Source organism: Dasypus novemcinctus, chromosome 1 (assembly GCF_030445035.2).
Source record: "Dasypus novemcinctus isolate mDasNov1 chromosome 1, mDasNov1.1.hap2, whole genome shotgun sequence".
Classification (NCBI taxonomy): Eukaryota; Metazoa; Chordata; class Mammalia; order Cingulata; family Dasypodidae; genus Dasypus; species Dasypus novemcinctus.
Genome location: NC_080673.1, coordinates 193,947,371 through 193,970,928, shown reverse-complemented (window position 1 = coordinate 193,970,928; position 23,558 = coordinate 193,947,371). Strand labels below are relative to the sequence as shown.

General features: G+C 43.9%; 1 protein-coding gene across 5 annotated transcripts in view; it reads left to right on the top strand.

The window, feature by feature from the left end:
- The window catches only part of CC2D2A (coiled-coil and C2 domain containing 2A), a 131,132-nt gene that overhangs the window by 66,463 nt on the left and 41,111 nt on the right, over positions 1-23,558 (top strand). For all 5 annotated transcript variants that reach the window (XR_011649604.1, XM_058300761.2, XM_058300755.2 and 2 more), the window contains 7 exons: positions 732-872; positions 3,790-3,946; positions 4,735-4,973; positions 7,535-7,712; positions 17,416-17,572; positions 20,843-20,990; positions 22,838-22,976. Coding sequence is in view for 4 of the 5 variants with exons in the window: in XM_058300761.2 (XP_058156744.1) it covers positions 732-872; positions 3,790-3,946; positions 4,735-4,973; positions 7,535-7,712; positions 17,416-17,572; positions 20,843-20,990; positions 22,838-22,976 (1,159 nt within the window). In the remaining variant the exon portion in view is untranslated. The remainder of the gene's footprint in view (positions 1-731; positions 873-3,789; positions 3,947-4,734; positions 4,974-7,534; positions 7,713-17,415; positions 17,573-20,842; positions 20,991-22,837; positions 22,977-23,558) is intronic.

Here is a 23,558-nt window from a genome sequence, read left to right as displayed (position 1 = left end):
ATGAAAACTGTTTATTTGGCCACTTATGTTCATAACTTCAAAGGTTGCATTTGTTTAAGGATGCATACCTTCAATAAGAATTTTTTTAAGGATTTATTTTATTTATCTATTTCTCCCCCCTTTGTTTGCACTCACTGTCTATTCTCTGTGTCTGTTCGTTATGTGCTCATCTTTTTTTTTAGGAGTCACCAGGAACCAAACCCAGGACCTCCCATGTGGGAGGGAAGTGTCCAATTGCTTGAGCCACCTCTGCTCCCTGCTTATTGTGTCTCTCATTGTGTGTTTCCCTTGTTGTGTCTCTGGGTTGCGTCATCTCATTGCATCATCTTGTCTCATCAGCTCGCTGCACCAGCCCATCACATCAGCTCACTGTCTTGCTCAACTTCTTTAGGAGGCACCAGGAACCAAACCCAGGGCCTCTCTTTGATAGGTGGACACCCAACTGCTTGAGCCACATCCACTTACCTAATAAGAATTTTGTAAGTTAATTTAGTTTAATTAAAGTCAGGTTCTTGTAGAGGAAAGGAAATTAAATAAACGTCCCCGTTTATCGGCATCCTATTGTCTTCAGGTTTGCACTAGGGTTCGGTTTTCTATACTCGTTTGAAACTAACATAGCTATCAGAATGAATATACAATCACTGTAGCATTATCTGTTTCTTCTTTTAATTTGCGAACTTAAACACACCTAAGTAACTTTTTCATCTACACTAATAAATTATGTCTTGTAGGCAAACAAGAAAATTGCGTGATCTTGAACAAGAAAAAGATCGAACATTGCTTAAGACCATCATAAAAGTTTGGAAAGAGATGAAATCCCTTCGGGAGTTCCAGAGGTTTACGAATACGCCCTTGAAACTTGTTTTAAGAAAGTATGCATTTTTCAAAAATAATTTTTTTGGGTTATGTCATACAAAAGAGAAAATGTATAAAATACTGATATGATTTAAAGAATAATTATAAACTGAATAACCATGTAACCACCCTGCGGGTTAAGTAGTAGAACTCTGGCAGTACCTGGGCAGCCCCGTGTGCCTGTCCCACCTCTATCCCTTTCCATCCCTCAAGTAACCACTATCTGGACTTTTGTGATCATTCTTTCCTTGCTTTTATTTATAGTTTTGCCATCTAACTGTAATCCCTAAGGATATATCATTTGATGTTGGCTATTTGGCATATACATAATTGAAAGTATGCATTGGGTTTTCTTTAGTGAATACACACTTGCTTCTTTTGTTCAAAAATGTGTTTGAGAGATTCATCTACTTTATGGCACATAGTTGCAGTTTGTTTTCTTTGCTTTATAGTATTGCATTATATGAATTCATTTAGCAGAATTTGTCTGTTTAATGGACGTTAGAGTGGATTCCATTTTTCAACTGTTGCATCAGCACTCCTGTAGACATTTTTGAGCATGGCTCTTAGGGTACCTGTTCCCTACTTTTCCAGGAAATATACCTGGAAAGGAGATAGTTGAGTCTCAGGGGATGTGCTGCTTCACCTTTCATTCTGATTCCAAACCTTTTTCCAGAGTGGTTGTGCTCATTTATTCTTTCGTCAGGGATCCTGTAGGTCCACACCACCCAGCGCTTGGTTTTGCCAATCTGGCAACATGTTTTAATTTGTATTTTCCTGACTGCTCATGAGATGGAACATTTTCTTTCATGTATTTATTAGCCATTTTGATTCTCTCTTTTATTAGGTGATGATGTTCAAGTCTTTTGTCAGTTTTTGAACTGGATCATTTATCTTTTGTGGGTTTTTTCCCCATGTTCCCTGAGTTGTAGAAGTTGTGCAGATATCCCGGGCACGAGACCTTTGTTGTGATGTATGTTGCTGATATGTTCTTCCACACTAGAGTTGTCTCTTTATTCTCTTTTTATTGCTTTTTGCTGATAAGAATCCTTACTTTTAAAGGCACAGGATATATTAGTCTTTTCTTTCATGATTGGTGCTTTTTGCATGCTGTTTAAGAAATCCTCATCCTGAGTTGTACAGCTACTCAGCTATGTTGTCTCTTATAACCTTTAGAGTTTTAGCTTTCCCACTTCGTCTTTAACCCACTTGGAACTGATCTTTTGTGTATGATGTGGCTATGCCCTCCACAAAAGTGCACCTTGATGACATTTATGCTACCTAATCGGCTAGACTTTTATAAATGATTAAGAGTGCAGTTTAAAACAACAAAACCATGTTCTATATAGTCATTCAAGAACTGCTGCCAGTTTGGGGCCCTTTCAGATTGTTTCTTCCGAATATGTGCTGTGCCAGTATAGCCACATAAAATGTGACAAAGTTAGGTAGTTATCTGATACTGTGCATTGAAAACATCTATTTCTTAACCAAAGAGGGTCGCAAATTGTGATTTTAGGAGGCTGTAATTATCAAAAGACTGAGAAATCCTCGAGTTCTCTGGACAAATATGAGACTATTCTCTGTGAGGGTGGGACTTTGTCACTGCTGGATACCAACTGGTCAAGAGGTGCCTTCCACTTAGTAGTTGCTCATTTAATAGTGGTTAATGTAAAACTAATTCAAAAATTCTTTCCCTCAGAAATCAGAGATGTTTACCAGAAATTCTAGTGTTTCTGCTTCCAGATTCCATCTTCTAGGCTTTCTCTCCCACCCAGAAGCAGCACATAAATCTTTTACCAGATTCTTTCTCCGACATTCTTTGGAAGTGCCCATTTCCACATTCTTGATTCATCTGGCCACCTTAAGATACAGCATAATTATTCTGCAAAAAAAAATTATTCAGATTTCAATGGTTTATTCATGCTTCTGAACAATAAGAAAAGTGGCTGTGTTGCTATATATCAGGAATGAAAAATAGGTTTAAAGCCCAATTTGCCCTATGTTTCTAAATTTTAGGGACCACTGTGTATCCAAAGGGATTTCTTTAGTAGTACCTTAGAGGACAGTTTGGGAAAACTGTTCACTGCTAAATTCACCAGGCCTCACACGTCCATAAGCAAACACCTGTCTGCTCTACTGACTGAATTTGTCCAAAATAGACTGAGGAATGCTGGAGAGCAGGCTAGATTATGAGAAAAGGCGCAGGCCATGAGTGGCAGGCTTCCATCCTCTTCCCGGGCAGCCACGCTGCACATTAGCCTATAAAGGCCTCTGAAAAGATGAGCAGCAAAGAAACTTCTACGTTTGTTTAACCTCGTGTTGATTTGGCCACAGCACTTTGGGGGGGAGGGGGGGAGATGGGAAGGGACAGCACATCTCAGAGGACAAGGCGTCCAAAGAACACTTTGTGGGAAACTCTGGCTAGGGTTGAGCTGAGCTGGGGGAGTGCAGGCAAAGACATCAGAGAAAAACTCCACTTGTCAACCCAAAGTCAAGAAAAATTATTTTCAGGGACCCCGTAGCAACATAGTGAAATGGTTCCTCATCCAATCAAAGCATTAACACAATAACTACAATAATACTTCTATCACTGTCGCTTGAGACCCTCCGGGCATGGTGTCAGCATGCCATATGGATCTTCAAACTCAGAGCAGCATAGTTGCCTGGCAGTGAAGAGACTGGGTGCCTTCCCCAGCTCTTCCTCTCAGCAACTGTGCGTGCTTGGACGAACCCCTCTATGCCTCAGTCTCCTGGTGCATAAAATGGGCATGATCGTAGTACCTGCTGCCCACAGGTCTGGGGATTAAATCAATTAACAAGTGCAACGATTTTAGAAAGGGGTCTGGCGCATCATCAGCCTATCAGAATCGCTATTACTCTTACTCTCTGGCTTAATTCCAAGAGATAATCAAAGTACGGCAAATTATTTTCAAGGGAGAAAGCTGACCAGAGGGCAGATGAAGCAGCCTATGAAGCAGAAATCCAGACGGAAGTCAAGGAGATCCTGGAAGAGCTCACGGAAGAGTACGAGCAGAAGCTGGAAGCGTTCAGGACTGCGCAGCAGGAGTGGAGAGCCTGGAGGAAAGCTCAGGTGTGCGCACAGGCCCCCAGCCTTGAGCAGCCTGGCCTCCGCGACAGGGTCTGGAAAGCAGCTCCACGAGGCAGGAGGGGACGTGTGCTGGCAGCCTGGGTCACCTGCAGCTTTGCCCAGTCTCCCCTGTGAGCGAATGGACTGGCGAAGGTGTTGGTTAAACAGCTCCTACCTAGCAGATCACAGAGCCAGCTTTGTCCACAGATGGTTCTCTGGTGGCACTCTGTGATTTTCGGACAGACCAAATAAGTAATGACATAGCAATCGCTCAAGGGTCTTAGCACGTATTATGTGTCAAGCACGTTGTAAGTATTTTACGTGTATTATCTCATTACGTGCATTGATGCTTCTGGTTTCCCTCCATAAATGATACAACCTTAGACATGCAAAACCGAAGGCGAGGACGGCAAGGAAGTGATCAGGGTGGCCTGCGATGCCGGTCACAATCACAAGCCTTACTTTAATGTCAAGATGTCTTTGGCCTTTAGAACCAATATTGATAGCTACCATAGTTTAACCTCTTTCTCGGGTGCAGGCACTGGGTGAAGTGCTTTCTGGGCATTACCTCAGCAGCCCTGGCAGAGGAAGGGGGTCCTGTAATTGCCCCCGTTGCAGAGATGATAAAACCGAGGCACAGAGAGGCCCGGTGGCTTGGGAGCTGCCTGCATGCACGCGGCTGCTGGGGGTGGAGCTGGGTTTGCCTCCAGGTTTACCTGCTTCTGAAGACTGTACTCGCAACCAAAATTCCAAAATTCCAGTTTGACATCTAGGCACCTTTTACCCCACAGAGGGCCAAGAAGAAAAAAAAGAAGCAAGCGGCAGAAGACCCTCCCGATGAAGAGCCCGAGGAGCCAGATCCCGGGGAGGCTCCCGCGAAGCCGGTCCCTCCTGAGCTCGCCGACCGCGCGGCGCTAGAGCAGCAGGTGAGGGACAGAGCGGCGCAGAGCCGGCGGCGGCCCGGGGAGCCCCGGCTGGCCCCGGAGCTGAGCCTGGCAGGGAGCGTGACGCCCAACGACCAGTGTCCCAGGTGAGTGGAGGCTCTGGCACCAGCGAGGCCGCCGTTTCACACAAACACCCGCGACACGTGTGCGCGTGTGCTGGTGGAGGACACATCCCCTGACCTGTGATCAGGAGACTCGGTCACTCCCCGTAAGCATATGTCCGGTTGAACGACAAGGACTCGCTGGCAGTTGACCGTTCGGGGTCATTTCATATGGCTGAACGACTTAATACATTCCTATTGGCGGCTCAGGACACCCTGTGAAGTTGCCTGGAGCAAAGCAAACCTATGCCTGCTCTCCCAGGGGCTGCCAGTGTGACTTTGAATTTGGGCCCCTCATCTAAAACCTCAGCGTGTCTCTTCCATCCACTGGAAGCAGGTGCCTCCTACCGCTCCTTGCCCCTTGATTTCAGCTGCTCCAGGGGCAGCCTCTCTCCTTGAAGCACCACAGAGCCTCCCCAAGTGAGTGAGGGGTGAGTCTTTTATACCAGGCCATCCCAAGCCTCTCCTCCGAATTTGACAAAAAATGCCATTCTAGTCATTCTTACGTGATGCCTAAGAGAGAAACAGAGACTTTACTTTATTTATATAAATCTACGTATGTCATGAATTCACAAACACACTTTTGTATGTTTACCCTCTTTTTCAAAATTGTCACGTCATATGCATACACCTTTGATCTCCCGTCTGAATTTCCTTCTCCCCACACTTCATAGCCATGGTTCTTGGAATGTGGCTCTAGGAGCAGCAGCATCACTGGAGAACCGGACTGAAATGCATATTCTCAGGCCCCACACCAGACCTACTGAATCAGAAACTCCGGGCTGGGGCCCCAAAAACTGCTGGCACAGGCCCCCAGATGGTTCTGCTGCATATTATAATCCATAACACCCCAGATCCCAGGCTTAAGTCTCTAAAGAAAAGAAGGCCTATCTTGAACACGGGGATATCTTTGACTGGAGATACTCGATACCCCAACACAGAAAATAAGAATTCAAGTCAAATCTGTCAGCCTCATGAGTTATTAGGAAGTAGAGAACACCTTATAAGACTTTATGCAAACTTCTTGGTTTCAGGCATCTGTTAATGCACCAATCATTTATTACTTTAAAATTGTGGCTTTGTGTGGGTTTTCATGTGTTCTCTCAACTTCACGGCATTCAGGTGCTAGACATAAACTATTCCTTGGCACCAAAATGGTTATTTTCAAGCCACAGAACCCACACCTTATAATTTTGTGAAGAACATTCAAAAAATGTGACTACAGAGCATGTTTTTAAAGGGAAAAATTGGACTTGATTTGACAGTATTTTATGAAGGGTCCCATTTTGGCTGAGAATGGGCATCCCTGTCTCAAGCTGCTGCGTTTTCCCTGGGACTCGGGCCTACCTCCCAAGTTACCCCCGCCTTAACGACTATAACTGCAGAAAAGGGAGCTGTTTTAGGTCTGTTTGTTTTATGAAGTTAATGAGAATACGCCTCACAATAGTTCTAAGTGGAGACTAAGTCTTTGGGTGTCTTAGATACTTCTTACAATTTGCTGTTAAGTGTACCATATAAGAAAAAAAAAAAGTGCTCAAATCATTTGAGCAATGTCATGTCTAGGAGAGTTCTAAATTACAGAGATTATAGAAAGTTAAAACTACCACCCAAAAGACCCAAAGTTTTGTTTTTGATTTTCATGCCTTTTTTCAACAAGCTTGCATTGCTATTGATGTAAAACCAAACTGGCTTTTTTTGGTAGTCATCTCTGCAGATAGATACCAAAAATTTAAAGCCTACTCTTAGAGGTTTCATGGGTTTTTTTGTTTTTGTTTTTTAACTTTCTGGCTATTAGAATGAAATGCTTTGACTCTTTCACAGTGCTAGGATAGCTTTTGCAATGACCTTTTAAAATGAGAAACATTGCTCAATACCCGGAGTTCATTGAGCAGTTTGCACCTAGTCTGAAAGTATGAAGAACCTGGATCTTGGAGAAACAGGCTTGACCAATTGGCTACAATATGCTACTGTCTTTTAGGAAAAAATGATCCTGCCCAAATATAAATCACTACTGTCCTTCATGATTTGAATCCACTCTGTTTAGTAAGGAATATGCTTCCATTTACTTAAATCTGGGGATGCAAACATTAATATTGCTTGGAAAAAATAAGAGAGCTCATTGGACAGTGGTCCTTGAACCATTCTCTTCAAGATTTATTTGTTTCTCCCCACCCCCTCATGTGCACTTGCTGTGTCTGTTCATCTTCCTTGTTTTTCGAGGAAGCACCGGGAACCGAACCTGGTACCTCCAATGTGGGAGGGAGGCGCCTAATTGCTTGAGCCACCTCCCCTCCCTAAGGGCCGTTGCTCTCAAATTCGCTACGGCTTTTTCACCTCTTAATGGCTTTTCCATAGGTTCCATATCACAATGTGTTCTTGTATGAAGCTCTGCAAGGCCTGTGGCTGCCTTGGTCAGCAGTGAGGGTGGAAGTGACCGGCAGTGTCCGCTCCAGTGGATCTTGTTCTGTTCGGTGCCCCTCTGCACATACTCCTGTTCCCTCCCGTGCGTTTCCACCAACCACCCTGCAAATGGTCTCTCTCCGCAGGGCCGAGGTCTTGCGGAGGGAGGACGTGAAGAGGCGCGCGGTGTACCTAAAGGTGCTCTTCAACAACAAGGAGGTGTCCAGGACGGTCAGCCGGCCGCTGGGGGCGGACTTCCGAGTTCACTTTGGACAGATTTTCAACTTGCAAATATTCAACTGGCCGGAGAGTTTAACCCTTGAGGTACGCATTTTAACTCTAGTTACTGTCCCAAGAATGTTCTGGTCATGGTGGCTGTGAGGTGACTTTAAGTCACCCCTGATAGATCCTCAAGGGGAACGGGAGGGCGGCCTTTTCCTTGGTGAGTCTGTTCTCAAGGCCTTGGCAGAACATCTGCTGCCCCAGTCACCTGGAAGTGCTGGCAGCGGCGCTCTGGCCACAGAGCTCAAGTGTGGCCTTGAGATGGGGGTGGGAGGGGCCTTGGGCTCATCCACTGAACACACGGGAATACTTCAATATCAACCTCTACCGGGACCCTAGCATATGTCACACCAACGATGTGACAATCCCAGGGGGTCGTGATGGAGGAAAAGGCTCTAGGATCCCCCCTCCAAACAAATCTCCTCCACTAGCCTAAATCCAATTAACAAAATATCCTTTTGTGTCTTAAGGCTTATGGTTCTCCCAGTGAATCCTCTGTTAGGTTACTAAATAAATTCATTAACTAGGGTTGCAAATATGTGGCACTCGTGCCCTCGTTTCCCATCCACCACCTATGCAGAAATCACTATTTTCCATCTACCACCCTTGGCAGAAATCACAATTGATCACCCCCTTTTCCCCTCACTGAGCCTGCATATAACTTCAGAATCCTTCTCAACACAGTGCTCCAAGCAGCTGCTTTCTATAGATTGTATTTTGGCATTAAACCTGTAGGTACTATTATAACTACATAATTACATAACTATGTAGACATTTCCTACTGGTGGACAAATAGCTGCTGCCCTGAGCCCCCGAAATGCCACTCTGGCCACAGTGGCATTCCCTGGACCTCCTCCAAGCAACTGGTCAAGAGGTGTGGCTATGCAGGGTTATTGTCCCAGGACCTGGTCCCGTGTTTCCCGTGGAGTGGGCAGTACCCTGGCATGTGCGTTGCTAAACATTTGGAAAATCACCCCTGCCTAGACGCTAGCACTGAAAAGCCGTCTAAAACTGGCAGAAGGCGTTTGAGGCAGCTAATGGAGGAGGTTCTTTTGACAGTGGGAGGTGCAGAGGGGTGCCAAGGAATGGGACAGGAATCCTGAAAGGGCCATCACTGGGCACCCAAGATCAGCCACGGCAGATGGGGATGTGGCCAGAGGCTGTGGCACTTCTGTACACATCTGTTCACCCATGGCCTGGGGAGAGACAGGGGTGGGTGGGGATCCTCATTTACAAAACAACGAACCCCAGGACTACAGGCCACGCCCTTTGCTTTACCAATAAGAGCATTGGTAGGTGCACAACTGAGAAGTGCTTTTCTTAACACTTTGGAATTTGGCTTAGTCTGGTCACTCTTAAAATTTTTTTAAACCTCATTCTAACTTTTCAAAACCTTTCTATATATTCTGAAACCTGGAAAAAAGAGCTAGAACTTGTTTTGCCAGTAAGAAAAGAAACAAGGGAAGCAGATGTGGCTCAACTGATAGAGTGTCCGCCTACCACATAGGGGGTCCAGAGTTCTAACCCAGGGCCTCCTGACCCGTGTGGTGAGCTGGCCCACACACAGTGCTGCTGAGCGCAAGAAGTGCCATGCAAGGGTGTCCCCTGTGTAGGAGAGCCCCACACGCAAGGAGTGCACTCTGTAAGGAGAGCCGCCCCACACAAAAAAAGTGCAGCCTTCCCAGGAGTGGCACTGCACACATGGAGAGCGGATGCAGCAAGATGATGTGACAAAAAGAGACAAAGGTTCCCAGTGCCACTGAGAATGCAAGTGGACACAGAGTAACACACAGCGAATGGACAGAAGAGAGCAGACAATGGGGGTAGGGGGGAGGGAGGGAAGAGAAATAAATAAAATAAATCCTTGAGAAGAAACAAGTACTTTTTGAGAAGTGAGAGATGATATTAGAATGGCGATACAATTTGAGGGCTTGGTGGAAACTGGGCTTTGCTTAAGCCTGAAAATTCCCTTTCTGAATATCTGAAAATAATCTCTCTATAAATGTCTCCCACTTGCCCCCGTGATTTACAATTCCATTTGGACACAGAGACTGAAATAAGGTGGCTGTGCCTGCAGGTGGGAGAGGAGAGCCCACCCAGCGCTGCTGCTGGGCAAGATCTGGGCGAGTGGGCAGGTGCAGTGCCCCGCCCACCTCCCTGCATTCAGGCTTTCAGGTCCTGCTGAGGCTGGCCCGCGACACTCAGAAGCTCAGCTTTCCTCTGTCCTCTCAATGGAGCGTGTCTGAGTGGGCTCCATGATGCTACCAGGTGGGGATTTCTTTGGCCTTTGTCACCTGATGGCCAGCCACTTTGAGGTCAAACATCCCGCCACTTAAACAATGATCCCCCCCCATCGATGGAAAGACTCTGTCCAATTTCAGATATGCGACATTTACGAGCTATTAGTGGTATTTATACTGCCAGCGCCCGGTGACGAGGTGCCCCTCCTGACCAGGGATTCCCTGCACGGGCCTGGGGGCAGTGGCTTCCGTCCGGCTGGCTTAGGGTTTGGAAACATGTCAGATCCTCACACCTGGTGGGGTGGGGATGGCCTTGCACTGGGCAGGCCCCGGAAACCCCAGTCTTCACTGCTTCCCGCGTGAGCCCCCTGCCCTGGTCCTGAGCACACTCGCTTGAGCAAAGGAGTAAAGTCAGGTCTGCGGCTCATGGGGAAAAATGGATACATTAGGAATAAAAGTGGACTGAGAAGACAAACGAGCACAACCTCCATAGCCAGTTGGTGTTCATTTAGGTTCATCTGGTGCATTTCTGTCACCTGCCCTTAACACACGAGCGGCCGCTGGAGCCGTGTGTCCATCTCTGCCGTTGTGTATTCGCACAATAGCAAACAGTTCAGCCATTCAGCCTTGTCCCCCTCGTTTGAGATTTGGCGTTAACTCATCCTCCCCGTTCCTGCAGAGGAAGAGCTGGCATGAGGAAGACTAAGATTAATGTGAGAAGCCCAGGTGGAGAGCTAGAAGGAAGCAAGGGAAAGCAGCAGGCAGTAACGGTAGCAGGTAGGAAGGAGAGGAAGGCTGCGCAGGCAGGCACCCCCTGTAAAAGAGGACAGCCAGCGGGAGAGAAGTCCCCCGTTCCTCTGCTGGTGGGTGTGAGCTCAGACCCCCAGGGCAGCTTCTGAAGCCACTCCCACCACTGGCAGTTCTAAATTTTCTGAATTTCTTTGGAAGGAAAGAAGTGGTCTTCTACTTTCCCCCAGCACACCAATAGACATTCTGAAATACAATATAAGTGAAAAGACTCCTATACTATCTCCTGTTTACTGTCTTGATGATTAGTTTCTTGCAGATGTTGCAACCAAAATAACTTTTTCAAAAGCAATACTCTGAAGTGAAGTTTTCAAACACAAAAGCTAAGTTTTCTCCTGTATTACCAAGAATATACACATAGGCAGTTAATGTGGCCCTTTAAGCTGAATAGTGTCATCTTTTTTCCAAAAATGACAAATTAAAGGCATCTTGGCCAAGTTCTTAAGCTGAATACAGGGGCTTAATAATTGATCAAACAGCATTTCGCAAATGGCATAATTTTTATGACTGAATAGAAGCTGCAGATAAAATTAATTTAGAGGATATTGTATTTCAGTTCTCTAGGAATAGGACTACTCTCTTTGGAAATTTTCCATTTAATTGCTAGTGTTGAATTAGGGAAAGTTTAAGAATTATGGACAATTTTAGGAAGGTAAGAAAAATCTCCTTAAATGCATCTGTTTATCCTGTGCTTTCAAATTCTTAACTTTTGGGGCTGATCTAGTTCAGAAAAAGTTCAGAGGTTCTCGAAATGACAATGAGTCAATTGATGGTTCAACCACTAAGTCGTGAAAGTTTGCTGCTTGATATTTTAAGCACTGCACCAGCTGAACCAGGAGTGTGGTGGGAAATTGGGTGCACTCAGCCGGCCACAGGGAGCTTTAAATCCATCTGGGGGATGAGAGAATGAGAACTGCAACAAAACAATCCATGGCTGGGTATGGGTGGGAAGGACCTTTGGAGGGAACGATGTTGGCTTTGATGTTGGATTTCGTGCAAACTTTTAATTGCAAGGCTCAGTCCTTCCCAGTCAGGCTTGAGATAAGAATGCCCAGGCAGTAGCACAAGCAGAAGTCCAGAGGATAGCACAAAAAACTGACATTGCGGGACTGGACTGGGACCTGGTGGTAGAAATTGGAGGAATGAGTGAATTAGAGCCATGCTGCAGTCATGAAAGGTGGGATTAACAGGGCCTCGTGACAGCGGACTCCAGGGAAGTAAAAGGAGTCAAATCACTTAGTCCCAAGAGAAGTATGAGATTGAACTTCACAGGACAGGGGTGGTAAACAAGGGCCAACATCCTTCACAGGAAGACTTAAAATCCTGGCTTCCCAGCTCATTCTAAAATAAATGCATGACCTATTACAAAAATGAAGTTTGACTTAGAAATTTTTAAAATGCTCTTTTGATTATTTTCATTTCTTTGTTTATCACGCATATCTATAATTTCACCTTGCATTTATCTTATTGATTCCCCAAAACTAACAAGTGTTGTGAAATACTGCTGGGTGATTTTTAAGTTTTTAGAATTACTTTTTCCTTATAAAAAAAAAAATGTTCCTGATGAATTAATCATGTTTCTTGAGTGGCTCGGGAAAGGGAAATTTTCCTTTTAACCTAGTTGGTGATATGTTAGTCTCCCTTCCCAGGGCCTCTCCTGATTTCCCTGACTTGTCTGTGGATTGTGCTTTCAGTGTAGAAAACAGTGGTATTTAGAAGAGTGTGCTTCCCACCCAGAACTACTTGACTTTTGCTGCTGTTGCTGTAGTTGTGGAAATAAGTCCAAAGCAAGTATCTGTCCGCACACTTTGTGTACATGGTTACCTGGATGATAGTGAGTCAGATTGTTGAGAACTGCCCCTGGAACCCAAGGGAAACCTGAAGTGGGCAGAGCAGCGAGCACAGGTGTGGAAGGGCAGGTGGCTGCTGAGGAGAAGGTGGTTTGCAGGGGTAAGGGGAAGATGGCAGCTGTTGTCATCTCCAGGTAAGAAGAGAGCCTGAGCTAGACAGGGCCTGTGGAAATTGGAGAAATCTCTAGGAAATATTATTTTTTTAAGTGTCTCCTGCATGACCAGGCTCTTTACTTATGTTGTCATATTGTCTCTTGTTACCCTAAAAAAACCATGGTTACTATTATTATCCCAATTTTAAATTCATGAAAAAATGTTGAGTAACTTAGTAACACAAAGCAAGTCAAGTGGTAGAGCAGAATTCAAACCCAGGTCTGTTTGGCTCTAAATTTTATGTTTGTTTTTTCAGTGTTCTTGGGATATAAGTGATAAAGAAGAGCAAAATTCACACTTTGATTTATTTCCTATGCCCAAAGAACTAATTACGATAGAACAATGGCAGAAGCCTTGGGAAAGAATTTTAGGTATCACCTCAAAGTATGTAACTCAATGGCTTGAGTTGTGTTTATACTTAATAATTGTATAAGACATTATAACATTTATTGGATAATTACAATATGCCAGGCACTATTTTAGATCTATTGATGTATAAACTTATTTAATCTTTACAACAACTTTATAGTAGTTGTATTATTATTCCCATAGTACAGATGGAGAAACTGAAATGTAGAGAAGTTTAGTAATTGGCCTAAGGTCAGGCAGCCCTGGCTCAGACCCCAGAACCTGTTCTCCTAGCCACCTTGCTGTGCTGACTCCACGTGTAGTTTGTAAATTCGATCCGTGTTTATTGAGTGTCAATGTTGTGCAAGGCAGCATGAGAAACCGGAAGATGGACTAGACGTGGTCTCTGGCGTGGCAGTGGTGGAGACGTGCCCTAAGGACCTGGACACTGGCATCCAAGGGAACAGGAAGGGAGAAGAGTGAAATCACCCAGCAGAGCCTCCCCTCCCGGTGGAGCGGCAGAAGAGGGAAGGAGATAGATGGAACAGGGGTCTGAAAGAGAGCCCTGGTTTACTTCAGGGTGTGGTGAGCATGTTTGTGGGCAGTGAGAAAAGCAGCCAGTGGAGAAAAGATTGATGACTTTGAAATTTTAAAAAGGAAAGTTGTAGGTGTGGGGTGAAGGATCAGATCCCACAGGACAGTGGGAGGGGTGGGGTCCACACACCTGTAGCAGTTTGGCATTGTTTTTGAATTCCAAAAACAAATAGTGATTATGTTTGTGAACTGGCCTGTTTGCACATTCGATTGCATTGGGTTCAGAGGTTTCACTTTTTCTTGATTAAATAATGATTGAGGCTTTGATCGGACCACGTCAGTAGGATGTTGGTGAGCAGGAAGTCACAGATAAAACTACCCAGCAGAACAGAGGAGTTAGTTGGAGTTGTGATGCTGGAGTTTTGATGAGGAGCCTGGGAAGTAAAGACACAGAAAAGGAGGGCATAAGGGAGTTTTAAACTGGAGCCAAGGCAGTGAACACACAGGAGAAGAACACAGAAGAATAGAGACGGCTCCACAGACATGGCAGAGGCCCCGGGAAGAGAGAAAGTCTACAGCTGACCTTGTGGAGAGAAGCAAGTCTGAGCCCAGAGAACTCCAGCCCCAGGAAGAGAGACACAGCCTAGAGAGCCTGATGGCCTGCGGCTGATATTGGAAGAACCTGGGACCACAGAGCCTTAAGAGGAAGAGGAAGACTGAACATTGGCAGCCGTCTTGCTCCAACATGTGGAGCAGACTTTGGTGAAGGAAGTAACTTATGCTTTATGGCCTGTTAACTGTGGGCTTCTACTTCAAATAAATACCCTTTATAAAAGCCAATCGACTTCTGGTATTTTGCATCAGCACCCCTTTGGCTAACTAATACAACACCCTAGTGGGATTTAGCCTCAGGTTATGTCCTTAGAGGCAGCAGTGACAAGACAGGGTGGGTGATGAAGGATGTCCATGTCAGAGGTGCTCCGTCTCCTCAGTGAAGGAAAGGAGTTTGTGGATGTGAGAGTTGAAAGGGGGTTTGATTCAACAGCTGAGGGGAAATGGGTACATAGACCAGGAGACAACGAAAGTGACTGGTGGACGGCATCAAAGACAACTGAGGGAAGCAGGTGTAGCTCAGTGATTGAGTGGTTGAGTGCCTGCTTCCCATGCACAAGGTCCTGGGTTCAATCCCCAGTACCTCCTTAAAAAAAAAAAAGTGCAACCAAGAGTAAATAGCAGCAGCTTGTACCAGATCCAACTCCATGAAGTGCAAAACTATTTTGTTTTGCTTTGTTTTTTATTCCACCCCCCTTGCAGCTTTTTGCTTGCTGTCTGCTCTCTGTGTCCATTCGCTGTGTGTTCTTCTGTGTGTCTGTATATTATTTTTTATTTATTCTCCCCCTCCCTTGCAGCTTGCTTGTTGTTTGCTCTCTATGTCCATTCTCTGCACACTCTTCTGTGTTTTCACTTGTTTCCCTTTTTGTTGTGTCACCTCGCTGAGTCAGCTCCATCCGATGCACGCTCTTCTGCGTTACCTTGTTGAATCAGCTCTCCACAGCGCTTACGGGCCAGTGACTCTCCATGGCTTACAGGCCAGCCTGCCTTCACAAGGAGGCCCCGGGTCATGAACCCTCCCATGTGGTAGACGGGAACCCAACTGATTGAGCCACAACCGCTTCCCTTGTTTTGTTTTTAATCAAGAAAACCGTGGAATATAAACTTTACTTCAAGATAGAATATTATTTTTCATCTATCTTAATTTCCCTAAATTTCCAAGATTTATCTTATCTATACAATTCTAAATACTGTTAGCAAAAAATTTGCACCAGATTCTTGAGTTAAAACAAACAGTATTCCAAATATAGGGAAAGTAATAAAAATTTCATAAATGCCCCAGTTTTGAAACAGTTGATCTAATTGCTATTCTGAATTCAATTCTGCCTTGCTTTGCACAGCCAAATGGTTGACTGTAAATCAAACTCTATTTCCTGTCTTGTTTCTTCATTAACATTCCATCTTCAAACACACACATGCACACAAACACACACACATGCACAGAGGCCTTTTGCTTAGAGCAGTGCTTCTCAACTGAAGGTGATTTTGCCCTACAGGGGACATTTGGCAATGTCTAGAGACATTTTTGGCTATCACAAGTGGGGAGAACTACTGGCGTCCAATGGGTAGAATCTAGGGATGCTGCTAAACGTGTTACAGTGCACAGGACACCTCACCACAATAAGGAATTATATATCCCAAAATCTCAGTAGTGCAGAGTTGGAGAAACTCTGGCTTAGAAAATTTTTAATACTAAACTTAATTATACAGAAAACCACTTAAAGATGGGTAATGGAATGGTTGAAATTATAAATGAAACAGGGTTTGCCATAAGTTAGCGATAATTGCAGCTTGGTGGATACATGGTGTATTATTCTTCTAAAATTGTATATGTTTGAAATTTTCCATAAGAAAAAGACTTTTAATATAGATAAAAATATCACCTTCTTACTGATATAGATGAATTCAGAGAATGTGGCTTAAGTGTGTGGCTACTCTAGGCTTCCTGCTGAGCCCAAAATTTAGGCAGACTTGGGCCACCCAGTCACAGGAAAGTCCTGAACAATCATAAGTCTCTTGCTGCAACCAACCTGCTAGAACACTCACAGTGATATCAAGTCTCCCTTTGCCCCAGAAGGCCCGCTAAGCTCAGTCAGCCATCTTGCAAATGGGAACCGATGAATACCAGGGAGATGAGGCCAGGTTGGCAACCCAGCACAAATCCACTCTCATCTCTGGAAAAAGAACTCAAATGTGCTATAAGGGAAGGTGGGTTAAGGAGACCATTAATGTTATCTTTGTGCATTGTTGGTAGGAACTGGAAAATATTGATCAGAAGAAGACTCTGTTGTGTAAGAGGAAAAGTATAAGGTTAATTAGTAGAAATAACAGGATTAAATTAGCATTAAAATTAGCATTAAAAATGTGTACCATCAGAGAGATCTTGTGGAGAGACAGAAAAGAAGCCAGCAGAACTGTGGAATACTTTGCCATCTACTTAATCCAGAAGTGAGCTAAGAAAACAGGAGGAATGTGACCAAATAGAGTAGAAGGCCCAACTGAAGCTAGATTTTATTTTTATAATCTATGTTTGTCCTAGCAATGGGGTTTCCACCATATGGGGATAGAATTTAAATGAGACACACCACAATAATTAGTATGAGAGGTACAGATGGTCTAGTTGGCTCCATCTTGGAAAATGGTCTGAGAAGGAGTTGTGTGGGGTTTCAGCAGTGAACAAATAAAATGAAGTATTAAGGGGAAGAAATTGAGAAATTTACTAAATAGCTGACACTCTAAAGTGTTTCTGGGTGAGATCCTCATACTGATTTTGAGGTCGGTGCAGATCATAAATCATCTAGTGGCATGTCCATATTTGTCTCACCCATTCTACCTGATGGCTTTGCTGTGTGAAAGCAATATGAACTAGAAAAGAAGGAAGCCTCTTCTCCAGATAACCAGTGTATAAGCTTGGAGCAGAGACAACTTGTAGTAGGCTGCTACTCTGATATACCTGATTTACACCAGGATATTAGACCAGACCAGAAAGCAGGGTGTCAACAACTTAAAACAGGATGTCAACTACTTGGCCACAAACAGGGTGGAAGCTCATCTCCATGGGAACACAACACAATTTTCCATTCTGAGGTGGGCTCTCTGGGCTGGAAAGTAACCAAAACAGTTACTAACTTGTAGAATGACTCTCTGGGGTAAACACACTATTCCCATCTACATTTGGCTCTTTCTCTTCCTTGGTTTCAGGTATATGAAATAGTTGGACACGGTGCTGCCACCTTGCTGGCAGAAGTATTTCTGCCCATCCCTGAAACAACAGTTGTAACTGGAAGGACTCCCATTGAAGAAATTGAGTTTAGCAGCAACCAACATGTGACACTGGACCACGAGGGAGTTGGAAGTGGTATGGAAAGCTAATTGTGTTCAAAATATCAAATTTGAACATGTCTTTTTTCACTCCCTTCTCAAACAACCAGATAATTGTAAATTGCTATCAGAAATGCAGATTTTAAAAATGATGATATACAATTTTTTGCAAAGTCATTTTTAATATACTCTTGATGGCCATGTAAATTTGTATAACTATGCAAGTATATAGAAGTTGGGCAGTATGAATTAAAGACCTTTAAAAAAGCCTTTGACCCCTTAATTCTACATCCAACAAATCTTTTTTAAGAAAATAGTTTAAAATATGGACAAAACTTTGTATGAAAAATGTGCATTACAGTGTAATTTATAAGACTGAAAAGCTGGAAATAACCTAAACAACTAATAATGGGGATTATTAAATAATATTCTTTCTGTTATCTCCTCCTAAATTTTCATTAGATATATGATGGACCTTCTCACTCTGTCCTCTATTGCTTAGCCTTTCTTCAACTTACTTGACATCTTTTTCTATCACTGCTACATTCTGTGAAATTTCTTTAAATCTATCTTCCAAATCATGAATTTTCTCCTTGGCCATGTCTAATTGTTGAACCTCATCCATTAAGTTTCTAATTTCAATTATTGTATTTTTCATTTCAAGAAACTCTATTTAGTTTTTTTTTCAATCAGTCTAGTCTTGTCCTCTCCTCAGACTCTCAATCATTCAATCACTCATTCATTTATTTAAATGTATTAATTTTATATTCTGCATCTGATCATTCTAATATCTAGCTGTTTATTGGTCTTATATTGCTGCCTCTTGCCCATGGTGACTTATTTCCTTTGTGTCTGGTGATTATTGATTGTGAACTCATAGTTCTTGGAACTTTATCTGCAAGAATTCATCAAAGTCGAAGTACTATCACTAGTCTAAAAGTCAGAAGACCAGGGCTTTAGTTCCAGTTCTGATCCTCGCAAGCTTTATGGCCCTTGTAGTCATGTAACCAATTTGAATCTTATCTTCCTCATTCATAAAATGGATTCAGTAGTACCTCCTTTAATGCCTTAAAGGATTATTTTGAAGACCAAGATGAAAGTAGAGTTTTGAAAACACAAAGATGCTATTACAGTGTGTTTTAGTTTGCCAAAAGGCTGCCAATGCAAAATACCAGAAATGCGTTGCCTTTTACAAAGGATCTTTATTTGGGGTAAAAGCTTACCATTCTAAGGCCATGAGAAGACCAACTCAAGGCACCGTAAGAGGTGCTCTCTCACCATAGTCAGCTGCCACGTGTTGAAGCAAGATGGCGGGTGATCTCTGCCAGGTCTCTGCTTTCTCTTCCAGACTTTCTCTCCCAGGCTTACCTGCTCCATTTCCCAATTTCAGCTGAAAACTGGCTTAGGGCTTGTCTCTTTCCAGGCCTCCAATTACCAGTTTCACTGTTCCACTCTCTTTCCAAGTTCAACTGTAATATATCAGGCATATAGCAAGGCAGTTCTCCTTTTGAGCTGCTCCATGGGCCCAGCCTCTTGGGGACTTCATGCTTAAGCAATCCTCTCTCTCTCACATCGCAGAACCCAGTATGCCATCTCCCTTTTTCCTGTGTCTGTCCATGTGAGTCTATTACATCAGACCTAGCAAGGGGGCAGGGACTCAACCTGAGTCACCCTCCCTGATACAATACAATCAAAAGCCCTAAAGCAATCTTATCAAGTAATCTAACAAAAAGTCCTCTCAACTGAATTTAATATAATCAAAATATATCACACCCAGAGGAATAGTTTAGTTTACAATAATAATCTCTCTTTTTGGAGGATTCATACAATAATCTAAAACTGCCATATAGTGTAATAGTGATATTGTTTTGTTGTTAATAATGTTAACTGGAAATCCAGAGTGTAAGGTTGCCATATTTATATTTGAAAGTAAGTTGTTCCTTAGTTGGTTAAACATACTGCCCCAGGAAATTTTAATCATTAATTTCCAATCAGTGGAGGCCAATTCAGTGTGCTTTTACTGTAGCTGCAAGAGCTTAGTAATTGCTAGCATTTACTGAGTCTCATTATCTACCAGGCACTAAGTTCTTTGCAAGTATTAATTTATTTAACTTGCTATTCCTCACTCCAAGCACACTCCCTCCTGAGGCCAATTACTTTTTTTTTTTAAGGATTTATTTATTTATTTATTTCTCTCCACCCCCACACCCCAATTGTCTGTTCTCTGTGTCTATTTGCTGCGTGTTCTTCTTTGTCTGCTTCTGTTGTTGTCAGTGGCACAGGAATCTGTGTTTCTTTTTGTTGCATCATCTTGTGTCACCTCTCCATGTGGGCAGTGCCATTCCTGGGCAGTCTGAGCTTTCTTTTGCGCTGGGCAGCTCTCCTTACAGGGTGCACTCCTTGCACATGGGGCTCCCCTACCTGGGAACACTCCTGTGTGGTAGGGCACTCCTTGCACGCATCAGCACTGCGCAGGGGCCAGCTCCACACGGGTCAAGGAGGCCCGGGGTTTGAACCGTGGATCTTCCATGTGGTAGATGGACGCCCTAACCACTGGGCCAAGTCTGCCTCCCAGGTCAATTACCTTTGTTCCTCCTGTTAGGAATGCTCTTTCCTGAGACACATCTATATGCCTCACTTCCTCTCTTTATTCAGGCCATCATTCAAGAGTCACCTCTCATTGAGCCTTCCCTGGCCACCCTATCTAAAAGTCCATCTATTCTTCACTGCCCAACACAAGTTTTCTATACACCTCCTCTAGTTTATATGACTCCTTAGTACTTAGCACCCTCTAGCACTTATCTCTCGTTTTTTTTTATTTATTGCCTATCTCCTCCACTTGAATATAAATTCCATGGGAATGGGGCTTTGTTTCTTTCCTACTCTATCTCTGGTGCCTAAAATAGTGTCTGGCACATAGTAGGAGCTCAAATAAGTACGTGTTAAATGAATGAATGAGTCTTCACAACAATCCTTTGAAGGAGATACTATTATCCTTATTTTATACATAAAGAAACTAAGGCTCAGGGAAGGAAAGTAATTTGGTGACGGTCACACAGTTATTAAGTGGCAGAGTCAGAATATGCATGCAGAGAGTCCAGCTCCAGTGTGTATCCTTACAACCTCTACCCTCTGCTGACAGAGACAGAGCCAAGTGACTGACTCTTAGCACTGTCACTAAAGAAGTTCAGTGATGTTGCCACCCCCAACCCCTCCAAGTTCCATTTGCCTACTCTCTCCCTTCTTGCCAGGGCTGGCCTCACTCCTCTTTCTAAACAATGTCCTGTTTAATCTGGTATTTCCCTAGGAGTGCCCTTCTCATTTGAAGCTGATGGTAGCAATCAACAGATTCTAATGACCTCGGGGAAAGTGTCCAACAGTGTAGCATGGGCCATTGGAGAAAATGGGATTCCTTTAGTTCCTCCTTTGTCACAGCAGAATATTGGATTTCGGAGGTAATGTATGTCTAAAATAAAGTGATGAACAATGTAAGTATTAGCATTAAAGAGATCCAAAGGGATAAAAGCTTGCCATATCACATCTTTTCCTTCTATTTTCATGTGCTGGTAATTTTCATGTTTTTTATTATTCTTGAAGCCAAAATTAAAATATTTATAGCCTAAGAAAATAGTGGGTACCTCCTCATGTGTCAGATACTTGACCTCATTTGATGTTTATGATAGCTCGATGAAGTGTTCTTTACCCAGTTGTACAGATGGGGACGTGCATAGCAGTATGCATAACTGTCTAGATTTGTCCTCAGTAAAGGTTTGTTGCTAAACATGATTGCCATAGACTCTTCTAGTTACATGAAAGTCCCTTTTATTAGTCAGGGTTCTCTCGGGAAACAGAATCAACAAGAGATACCTGTTAATAGTATGTGATTTTATCAGAGTCTCTCACATGACCATGGGATGCACAAGTCCAGGTTCCACAGGCAGGCTGCAACCAGGGGCTCTGATGAAAGTCCAGTGAAGGTGCTTGATGAGTTCTGGGAGATACTGTCTGTCCAAAGATGAGCCAGGAAATTCTCACTCAATGCTGAAATCACTTCCCCTTTTAAGGCATTCGACTTATTGGATAAAGCATCATTCATTACTGATGGCAATCTTCCTGACTGATGTCATTATAACCAACTATCTAGGATTTACCACTGCAGTAAAGTCAATGGTGACTAAAGTCCATAAATGCCCTTGTATTACAGTTAGCCCAGTGCTTGCTTGACCAAACAACTGGGCACAATTACCTGGCCGAGTTAACACAATAGCCTAACCATCACACCCCTATTCTCTGCTTCCCTTGCCTGACTGAAAGATCCAAAGGCATCTTCTCAACAGAAGAAGGGACGCTTGGCTCACCAATTTCTCCCAAGGGTGCCCCTCTTTGGTTGGTGCCAGTCCAGGCAGCCCGGCTTATGGGAGCCATGGGCCTGGGTTCAAGTCTTGGCTCTGCCATTCCTTTATTGACTTGTCAATAATTCATCATTTTAACCCTCTAGGGTTCAGTCGCGTCATCAATAAAATAGATTTATCCTGATCATCAAGAAGACACTTACCAAGTCACAGTCTGGAAAAGCAAAAGATGGGCTTGTTTTGCTCCTGCTATGTACCCTCCATCCCTGTAGCAAATGCCTGCATCCACGTGATCAGAACGACACGGAGATGCGGCTCTGTGGTTAATTCAGGAGATTGGCAGCCATTTCCAGTGGAAGCTTACTTATGCCTTTGAGTTTAAGCTCTTTGCATTCATTTCATTTCACTTGAGTTTAGTGAAAATCCCCCCCGGAAATTTTCTGGGGATTGAAGTTTCCAGATCCTCAGGAGGGAGGTGAAACACAGTGTAAGTGACAAGATATGGACGACTGTTAATAAAGCCCCAATTCAAATTGCGACGTCCCTGGCAACCAGTGAATTCAATTCTGTCCCAAATTCGTGCTGTTTATTTGATTCTCAGCTGCATGTGGTCCCCAGCCGCCTGGGATGTGAGGCTCTAGGGGCGTCCTGTGCCAGTCGCAAAAGCTCCATTGACTGAGGTCAGGGGTTGGCGGGGCCTTATGCACAGGGCAGAGCTGAAGGAATGGGCCACACTTGCGTTCCTTCCACTCGTGCTTCTTTGTTTTCCTTTTGATAGAGTTGATAGCAATCGTCAAGTAGAGGAAAGTGGCCAAAGCCCTTCCTTATGATAACATTTTCTTTCAAGGAGTGTAATAGCCTCCTTAAGCAGCGCTGCCCTTGGGATTCTTGGTTCTGATGAAAACAGCTCAGTGGCAAAGTTGGTCTCACGGCATCAACCTTTTTTCCAGTGCTTTGAAGAGAGCAGATGCCATCTCATCCGTTGGCACCTCAGGATTGACAGACATGAAAAAGTTGGCCAAGTGGGCAGCAGAGTCCAAGCTCGACCCCAACGATCCCAACAATGCCCCTTTGATGCAGCTAATCTCGGTAATGCGGCGTGGGTCCCATGCACACACGCGACTTCCAGGCTTGGTGTGATAGCCATGGAAGTGGCTTGGCCCCTTACACCCGTTAGCTTTTGTACTATGTTCTCCTCTGCAACAGGGTTTAAGAGCAGGAGTTCTGGATTGAAGCGCGACCACTTACCTGGCTGTGTGACCAAGGCAAGGCCTCAAGGCCTCTGAGCCGCAATGCTGCCCTCAGGTATTGTTAGGAGGCAAGGAGCTAACGTGTGTAAAGACTTAGCTGGGCACACAGGACGTGTGCAATAAGTATTAGCTATTATGATTGTCGTTGTTGCTCTCACCTTTCATCTCTGTTAAGACCCCTGCAAGATAGCCTTTATTCTCTCCACTTAATGGAAAGGACTGTGTTCAGAGACTTAGAGTCATTCACCCAAGGTCACACAGCTAGGAAGGACTCCATCCAAGCTGAAGTGATTTCAGAGCCCAGACTCTTTCCATTACACCTTAAAAAACGGATAAGGACAGTTTAAGAAATGCTTGTTTATTTTGTTTCTTGTTTGATGATTAATTAAGTTATTATTTTGGTTTCATTTGAGTATTTACC